The sequence below is a fragment of the Sinocyclocheilus rhinocerous genome, unplaced genomic scaffold (genome assembly GCF_001515625.1).
Source record: "Sinocyclocheilus rhinocerous isolate Xijiao unplaced genomic scaffold, SAMN03320098_v1.1 scaffold1050, whole genome shotgun sequence".
NCBI classification, from domain to species: Eukaryota; Metazoa; Chordata; class Actinopteri; order Cypriniformes; family Cyprinidae; genus Sinocyclocheilus; species Sinocyclocheilus rhinocerous.
In genome coordinates this window covers 340,086-349,529 of record NW_015651629.1, presented here as the reverse complement: position 1 = coordinate 349,529, position 9,444 = coordinate 340,086, and the positions used below count along the sequence as shown (strand labels likewise).

Here is a 9,444-nt window from a genome sequence, read left to right as displayed (position 1 = left end):
CTGGATGAGCTTAAGTCACATCGATCAGAGGGTCTGAGGGTGAAGAAGGGGAATCAAGGATTGATTGATTCATACATCACTGATCGGTCACAGATCATTTAACAGTGAATTTATAAATAATAACTAGTTGTTTGGCGAGCACATTTTTCTCCCTCTACAGGCTGAAGAAATCCTAATCAACATGATTCCTGGGCCTGTATTCACAGAACATTTTATCTTACCACTGAGAGTTCTCCTAAATAGCATTAAAAGTTTTTAGCTAAGAGTTTTCTCTTAAAGCTGCAGAGACAAACTTTTACTAAGGAATAGAGAGAAGTGTTAAGCTCAGAGTAAGGGGGCGGGGTTTACCTCGTTGCTATGGATGATGTCAGCGTGCTTATTAACTATGCACACAGTGATTGGCTGATAGTCTCTGTCAGAGATTTATTCATAGAAATATTGTAGAGCACGATATTATGTTGCCATATTCAAATAAAGATTTTAAAATGCAGGCTAAGTGTCATATGCTCAGCTAACTGTCAGCCTCTTAGATGTGTGCTTCTCGTAAACAATTAGTGAATGTGCATATAAACAGGCTTTTAATTAACAGAGTGGAATAATCATGACTGATAGTAAGACATGCAAACGTAAAAGAAAACCAAACTGGACGCAAGCACAGCTGTTACTTCTTCTCTAACTGTTTAATGAAAACAAGGATATAATCAAAGGAACATTTAGAGTTGGTATAACCTCCAAAACCAAAGGTGATACCTTTATAAAAGCTCATTATTGTCAAATGTTTCTAAAATTGCCGGAAACAGCTGTTTTAGGATAGTTTGTGGCTTAGGAGTCCTCTTCACTGCTCCTAACGTTTCACAGATTTAGGAGCTAGTTTTAGACCTAAAACACTTTGTGAAAAACTCTTAGAGCAAAAATGTAGGAGTCCTGCATTTAGGACAGACACGCCCATTATTTTTAAGATTTTCTCCTAAATCGGCGAGTTATGAGCTACTTTTAGCCTTAAGATGTTTTGTGAACACGGGCCCTAATGTCTCAAGGTCACAAGTTGAGTGAGATTACCATTAAATCAATGATTGAGATTATATATGCAAAATTCAGTGTGATTACGTTAAGGATCCACATGTGAACTTTTAAAGATTTTGGATTTTTGCTTTAAGATGTGACCTTGGAACTTGTGTTAAATATCTAAGTGTACTTTTTCATTTTGTGTGCATCAAGATAAACTTCAAAAGATAACAAAATATGTCAAAATCATTTTGATATACTGAATAAAAGCATAAGTTTAACAAATGCAACATTGCGATGGAATTTTTGTCACCATTTTACACATTTTGTGTTTTAAACATAAAAACAATCGTCGTATCCACATTTAGCAGTTTTTTTAAACGATAATAAAAGCTGATAATAATAATAATAATAATAAAATTAAAGGCTAACAAGCTGTTTTCTTGCATGCCGCTTTAAATGCAAATGAGCTCTGCTGACTCCGCCCCTCTCTTCCGAGCCGCTCTCTGAGAGACGGTTTACTTTAGCCGCATTCATCGTTAAACTTGCTAACTAGCACATTATTAGGAAAGACGATTTGCAAAGATTCGAAACAACTTGTAAAAGTGCATGTAGCATCCTATGACCCCTTTAATCTAGATTTAAGGTTAAATGAACACTTGAGAGGCCAAATGAGTACAAACTATTTCAAGACCCTTGTACACATGACATTTGTTTCCCAGCTGAATGATTTAAACCGCTGATTTGACTGAATTCTGTCCATCGATTTGCTCATGAGGAAGGATGATTAGCTGGTGTAAACACACTCGCCTGTATCACCTGTGTGCGATCTAACAAATAAATTCATCAGAAACACTGCTCACTTTGGTGAACTCGTGAATGACCAGCAAATGGCGCTGTTGCTCAGGAAAAACACACACATGGTCATGTGACTTCAGATAAAGCACATCAGGGGCCTGTTTCATAAAACAAGTTTAGCAAATAAACCAGGTTTATTTCAGTACTCACACTAGGCACGGTCGCCTTGAACCGAGCCCAAGCACGAAAATCTAGTAGAACAAAAATAGAAGGGGTAGAAAAAAAGTAAATATAGTAGAAAATCTAAATAAAACTTGAAATTCTACAATATATTTATCTATCATTAATAACCTAAGTGTAACACCAGCAATTATTTATGCATCCAATTTTTTAAAAATATTATATAACCAGTATTTTTTTTTACTGAAACAGCATAAATTTAGAGCCAACATGCATGCAATTATAAGTTATTTATTTGAGGATTATAAATACAAGAATGCTATAAATTTTACACACTCACATGTGTGTATGTTTATATATATATGTATATATATGAGAAACATACTTAAATTGTTTAATTCATTAATTCTATATTTGTTTATAATAAACAATATTCTTATAATATATAATATATTTTTTAAATATAAATAATACTTGTAATATAACAATATATAATATAAACAATATATAATATATATTTTTAAATGCACAATTAAGTTAAACTGTTATTATGATTTGTAGCAATGCTTTTACTGAAGCAGCATACATATATATGTGTGTGTGTGTGTGTGTGCATACAATTAAGTTAGCAAATTATTATTGTATTTGTTACTATTAGTATTATTACTAACTACACGAGCGTTCTGCGCTCTGATGTTTCTGGCTGTGTTACTGGAGTTGGTCCTCCGGTATCCCATAATGCGTCAGTGTCCGCGCTGGTAAATCGCGCATGCGCAGTAGCTCACTCTCTTTTGGCTCCGCACCTCTTCTGCTAGAATGGTGAGTGTTTGGCCTGAGCGCGGAATCTTCAAACATCTTCTCCATCTCGCTCAAATAGCGCACTTTTCTCGTCTCTCTATCCTCTCGATGTGAAATAACACACCATCGGTGCTGTATGTGTTCGCACAGGCGAGCAGAACGGCTTTATTATGATCGCTTGTGTTGCTGTCAGTGAAGCCGATGAAAACATACCGAGTTTGATCGCGACATTCGTGTTTAAACCGCGTCTTTTAACCTGTAACGAGCTGTTTTTTGTCATAATGTTGCTGTAATGACATCAGTGTAATGTAAACTGACTGTCCGGGTATTTGTGACTGATTTAAGGTCTGTAGGTTGATAGTTTTCTTTAAGTTCTTCAGTAATGAATGTGGTGTATTAGTTGCTGTCGTTCACTCAGATGTGAAGAGTTCAAACTCTTCCTCTGCGCACACAGTTTATATTCCTCTACAGTTTTACTAAATAACTTTGGGTACACTTTAGTTTGGGGAGCAATTTTTAATATTAACTATTAAGAGTTTTTCCTCAAACTCCAAATTTGCTGCTTATTAATAGTAAGGTAGTTGTTAGTGTAGGTATGATTAAGGGGTCTAAAATACGCTCATGCAGAATATGGCATTAATATGTGCTTTTAAGTCCTAATAAACAGCTGATATGCTACCATGTATATTGGTAATGAACAACTAATAGTTTTAGAATGTAATACTGTCAACATTAGATCCCTGCAAGTTATGGAAGCTTATTAATACAACAGAATAAAAAAAAAACAATGTTAATTGTGACTGACAATCTCAGTTTTGACCTTTTTTTCCCTCCTATCTCAAATGTAAATGTTCAGAGTTATGAGATATAAACAGAATTGTGAGGCGAAAAAACTCAAGAGTTGGCGATGTTGACTTGCAACTTATTGTTTATAACAGCGGAGGCTTATTTCTGTCAAGAGAATAAAAAAAGAGCAGCTGTGACTTCACAGTTCAGACTGTTTTTCTTGTAAATCTGACTTCTTTTTATTTATTTTTTGCTGTTCTCAGAATTCACACGTTTGAAGTCCAAATTGGAGGGGAAAAAAGTCAAATTTCTGAGTTCATCTAAATTCAGACTTTCTTTTTTCCGCAATATAAAAATTGTGAGGGGAAAAGGTTAGAATTGTGCGATGTTGATTCTCAATTGTGAGTTTATAGCTATAGAAGCTTATTTCTGCCACAGAATAAAAAAAGAACTGCAACTAATCTCACAAATCAGAATTTGTTCTTGCAATTTTGGGGGGAAAAAGTCAGCATTGTGAGAAAAGCCTGAACTACTAGAGAGAAACTCAATTGAGAGGAGGAAACAAGTTGTTGTTTTGAATTTTTTTTTTTTTTTTTTTGAGGAGTTTTGCAATTGTGAGTTTGTAACTATTGATGTTTTTGCCACGGAAAAAAAAAAAAAAGGTATTGCAACTTTCTCACAATGCTGGTGTTTGCAGCGCACAAAAGCCAGGAAATTTCAGTTTTGACAATATGGGACCTTTAAAGTAATTATGACTCTCACAATTCAGACTTTTTTCCTTGCAATTCAGTTCATATCTCACAATTATGAGAACAAAAAAAAAAAAAAAGAAGAATTGCGAGGAGGGAAAAAGTCAATTTTGATAAATTGCAGTTATTAATTTTATTCTGTGGTGTAAATAAGTTTTAATATTAAGCAGTCGTTCAACAGACTTTCATCAAATGTCATTTTTGCTAATTCAGAGTCTTCAGGAACTCATGAAATTTATGCTCTTTTGTCTAATTTGAAAGCTCCACATTTATTGAAGTGCTCGTTTGTTTTTCCCGCTCAGGCCAAGCGCACCAAGAAGGTGGGGATTGTGGGGAAGTATGGCACCCGTTACGGTGCGTCGCTCAGGAAGATGGTGAAGAAGATCGAGATCAGCCAGCACGCTAAATACACCTGCTCCTTCTGCGGCAAGGTGAGACGTACACCAAACACTCATGTACTGTACTCTAGCAGTCTGAAGATCTCTTCTGCTCACCAAGCCTGCATGTATTTGATCCAAACTACAGGAAAAACTGTAAAATTCTGAAATATTTTTACTATTTAAAATAACTGCTTTCTATGTGAATATATTTTAAAATGTAATTTATTTCTGTGATCAAAGCTGTATTTTCAGCATCATTACTCCAGTCTTCAGTGTCACATGATCTTCAGAAATCATTCTAATATGCTGATTTACTGCTCGAGAAACAATTATCAATATTTAAAACAGTTCGTACCCTTTTTTTTTTTTTTTTTCAGGTTTCTTTGATGAATAGAAAGATCCAAAGATTATCTGAAATAAAAGCTTTTGTAGCATTATACAAGGATGCTTTAAATTGATCAAAACTGATGATAAAGGCATAATGTTACAAAAAAAATCTATTTCAGATAAATTCTGTTCTTCTGAACTTTGTTCATCAAAGAAACCTGAAAAAATTCTACTCTGCTGTTTTATGTTTTTTTTTTTTTGAGCAGCAAAAAAGATTTCTAAAGGATCATGCGACAGGAGTAATGATGCTGAAAATACAGCTTTGATCACAGAAATAAATTACATTTTAAAATATATTCACATAGAAAGCAGTTATTTTAAATAGTAAAAATATTTCACAATATTACTGCTCTTGCTGTACTTTGGATCAAATAAATGCATGCTCGGTGAGCAGAAGAGACTTCTTTAAAACACATTAAAATCTTACCGTTCAGAAACTCTTGACTGCTGTTTCTGCGAGGTTAAGATGTTTGTGTCTGTCCAGACTAAGATGAAGAGAAAGGCTGTGGGGATCTGGCACTGTGGCTCCTGCATGAAAACCGTCGCTGGAGGCGCCTGGACGTACAAGTAAGACTGAACCCCATGATTAATGAATGAAAGCGTCTCTGATTGTCTAATGTTTGCTGTCCGTCCTGCAGCACGACGTCAGCCGTCACGGTCAAATCTGCCATCAAGCGTCTGAAGGAGCTGAAGGACCAGTAAACCGGACGCCGTTTCGTACTGATTCACAGACTTCTTTCTGTGGCTCTTTGGAACATCCCACAATAAATCTGAGTCTTGAGCCGGATCTCTGCTTCTGTCTTATTTCATCAAGCTTGAGTTTGCTTTGACTTTGTCAAGAGGTGCGTCCCAAATCGCGTACTTATGCACTATTCTATGACGTTTTGTAGTATAAATAGTGCGAGCACGTTGGACACTTCATGCACTCAACTGTCACAGCTTTAGTTGCGTAGTGAAGGGGGAGGGGCTACCAGACTCCGATTATGAATGACAAAATAACCTTATATAATTCATATACTACATGATTGGGTGCATAGTGTATAAGTGCATCATTTGGGAAGCAGCTAAGATCACAGTGTGCCCAGGAAAAAAAAAAGTGCACTTCCATAATGTACTTAAAGTGCTCTATTTTCGCGCACTAATTTTGTACTTAATATACTAAAAGTGATTCTTTAGTACTTCTTAAGATCGACTAAGTGTACTCAACTGTGCTATTCTGGGACAACATGAATATTAACTAAAATGTGCTTATAACATACTATCTCTGTATTTAAAAATGTATTTGGTTGCCACTTGAACCTGTCTTTCATACACTAGTACACTCAAGTGTACTAAATACAGAGATAGTATGTTAAAAGCACATTTTAGTTCATATTCATGTTGTCCCAGAATAGCACAGTTGAAAATAAACTTTAGAAAATAAAGTTAAAAATCTGATTTTTGGTAATAAGAGAATCAAATTAAATACATGATAAAAAACCATTGTCACAATACCCAGCCACTTCTGCAAAAAGCCATATAGACGTCATTTTAATGTACATTATTTATATATTATTTAATGTGGCAGAAGATAATTAAGATAATTAAGAGCGCGAATCGTTTGATTCAGATCAAAGCTTCAGAGCGCGAATCATTTGATTCAGATCAAAGCTCAAGAGCGCGAATCGTTTGATTCAGATCAAAGCTTCAGAGCGCGAATAAAGCTTCAGAGCGCGAATAATTTGATTCAGATCGTGACTTCGGTGCGCTTATCTGTTTTTTTTTAATTTAATTTTATTTCTTTTTTATTGCAGATATTCTTTTAGATGCAGTTTTCACTGCTTTAGGATTCACAGAACTCTGGATAGTTTCCATGTACTCATCTAGATCAACTCTGAATAAAGAAACTATAGTTTACAAAGCCGGACATCGCTTGTTATGAGGTTTGAGATATTTTAAGAAAATATAACAATACTAATCCTTAAAAGAGAGGTTTTTTATTATTATTATTATGCTTGTAAACAGTACAGATATTAAATTAATGGCATATAAATTTATACAATATACAAAATGTATCAACATCAATGTCGTCAGAACACAGGAAAGAAAAATAAAAAACGTTAATGGTTATTAAGAAACATAAGAATGAGGAAATAAGAAAAGCTAGAGTGAAGAAAAAAACATGAGGATAAGATCAATTAGACTACAAATTAGTCATTATAAATTAAGGTCGTTCTACTTGCCTTCTTATTTACTCATGATGAAATAGTATTATTTTAAACTCTTTCAAAAAAAAAAAAAACAGGAAAAAATCGGTTTGTTTCGTTAAAAGAAAGTGTAGTGGGCGGGGCCAGTCCGGTTGACGTCACCGCGCGTCTCCTGCTTTGTGCGTCACAGCTTGCGACGCACGCGGCTCTTCCGTTTGGCCTGTAGACACGTACAGACGCGCTTTCATATTTTAACTCGTGATTTATAATCATAATCTGTAATAATTATGGCCGCCGCCGCAGTTCCCGTGAGGAAGAGGTTCCTGAAGGAGGAAGACATGACGAAAATCGAGTTTGAGACGAGCGAAGAGGTGGATGTGACGCCGACGTTTGACACGATGGGCCTGAGGGAAGATTTACTGCGCGGGATCTACGCGTACGGTAAAAACACTTAATTAATCACTAATTACCGCTCAAATTCATCACATATCAGCTCTATATGAGGTTTATTAGGACGTTAGAGTTGATCTAAGCGTTACATTGATACATTACATCGATCAATAACCGTCTCTTTATCAGAAACTGAGGAGACCGTAGATTAAAAAGTGCAAATTTTTATGTTTACTGTTTTAAATCTTAACATTCAGTCTGGTATAATTCCGTTAGTAGTCATTGTTTTATATTTAAAATCTCTAAAAGCTATTTAAAAAACCGTGTGATATGTGCTTGTGATAAACGTGTGTGAGTGTGTGAGAGAGAGAGAGTGTGTGTGTGAGAGAGTGTGAGTGTGTGTGTGTGTGAGAGAGTGTGTGTGTGTGTGTGAGAGTGTGTGTGTGAGAGAGAGTGTGTGAGTGAGTGTGTGTGTGTGAGTGAGTGAGTGTGTGTGAGTGAGTGAGTGTGTGTGAGTGAGTGAGTGTGTGTGAGTGAGTGTGTGAGAGAGGGTGTGTGTGAGAGAGTGTGTGTGTGAGTGTGTGTGTGAGTGAGTGTGTGTGTGTGAGAGAGAGAGAGTGTGTGTGTGAGTGTGACTGAGTGTGTGTGAGTGTGACTGAGTGTGTGTGACTGAGTGTGTGTGTGTGTGTGTGAGTGTGTGAGAGAGTGTGTGTGTGTGACTGTGAGTGTGTGTGTGTTTGAGAGAGAGAGAGAGAGAAAGCGATCAGAATGAAGTTGTTGTTTGTTCTTGTATATACAAGGTTATTTCTGTTGGTTGATTCTTACAGTCGTATAGATGTATTGCGGGATGTTTATCATTAGGATAATGTCTTGTTATTAGACAGTTCCGTTCGCTAACACAGTACTATGTAAATACCATGAGTGTTTATTTGAATAATTATGCTGTTTATTGCTTTCAGGTTTTGAGAAACCGTCAGCCATCCAGCAGCGAGCCATCAAACAGATCATCAAGGGACGAGACGTGATCGCCCAGTAAGTCCCGCTGGAGTTATGCTGTGGAGAAATGATAGAAATGCAGTAAACATCTGTGCATGTTTGGCTTTGTTTGTGTAAATGGACTAACACGGCTTGTTTCTTCTCCAGGTCACAGTCTGGAACCGGTAAAACAGCCACGTTCTGTATCTCAGTGCTGCAGTGTTTGGATATTCAGGTACGTCTTGCTTTCAGTTCTGTGTCTTGGCTTCCTTCCAGTGTTATTTTAGTATAATTAAAATGCTATTATAATATTTTCCATTAGGTTTTATGTTTATATTTTCTGTTTTCATTTTATTTTTAAAGTTTCAGTAATTTTGTGTTTGTCATTTTTATTATTTTTTAAAATTATTACTTTCTGTTTAGATTTTATTAGGTTTTAGTTTGAGTTATTCTAATACTTCAACTTAAACTAAACAAAAATGTTGCCTTGGAAACTAGCTGATTTTTTTTTTTTATATATAGTTTTTATTAAGTTTTTATTATTTTAGTACTTCAACTTAAACTAAACAAAAATGTTACCTTGGAAACTAGCAGTTTTTTTTCCCTGTAGTTTTTATTAGAGCCCGACCGATATGGGTTTTTTGGGGCCGATACCGATATTAGGGAGTAAAACAGGGCAGATATCGATATATCGGCCGATATTCTTTGTGTATATTATAGTACAATACCAGACAAAACTTTGGACACTTTCCCATTCGTGTGTCCAAACATTTGACTGGTACTATATATAGAATACAGTATATACATAAA

At 35.6% G+C, this 9,444-nt stretch overlaps 2 protein-coding genes across 2 annotated transcripts in view; both read left to right on the top strand.

Moving 5' to 3' along the window:
• The first annotated feature begins 2,705 nt into the window (after window positions 1–2,705).
• Window positions 2,706–5,870, top strand: rpl37a (ribosomal protein L37a). The gene is made up of 4 exons (XM_016518688.1): window positions 2,706–2,802; window positions 4,619–4,747; window positions 5,568–5,650; window positions 5,722–5,870. The coding sequence occupies exons 1-4, from the start codon at window positions 2,800–2,802 to the stop codon at window positions 5,783–5,785; spliced, it is 279 nt and encodes a 92-aa protein (XP_016374174.1). The 5' UTR covers window positions 2,706–2,799; the 3' UTR covers window positions 5,786–5,870.
• A 1,573-nt stretch (window positions 5,871–7,443) lies between these two features.
• eif4a3 (eukaryotic translation initiation factor 4A3) overlaps window positions 7,444–9,444 on the top strand; it is a 13,145-nt gene continuing 11,144 nt past the window's right edge. Inside the window, exons 1-3 of the mRNA XM_016518699.1 lie at window positions 7,444–7,710; window positions 8,619–8,691; window positions 8,803–8,869. Of these exons, the coding sequence (XP_016374185.1) occupies window positions 7,557–7,710; window positions 8,619–8,691; window positions 8,803–8,869 (294 nt within the window). The 5' untranslated portion in view covers window positions 7,444–7,556. The remainder of the gene's footprint in view (window positions 7,711–8,618; window positions 8,692–8,802; window positions 8,870–9,444) is intronic.

Excerpts from the sequence above, each read along its gene's own strand:
- rpl37a (XM_016518688.1), top strand. Across the intron at positions 4,748-5,567 it reads CCTGCTCCTTCTGCGGCAAG|ACTAAGATGAAGAGAAAGGC; the intron begins GTGAGACGTACA and ends GTGTCTGTCCAG. Across the intron at positions 5,651-5,721 it reads GGAGGCGCCTGGACGTACAA|CACGACGTCAGCCGTCACGG; the intron begins GTAAGACTGAAC and ends TCCGTCCTGCAG.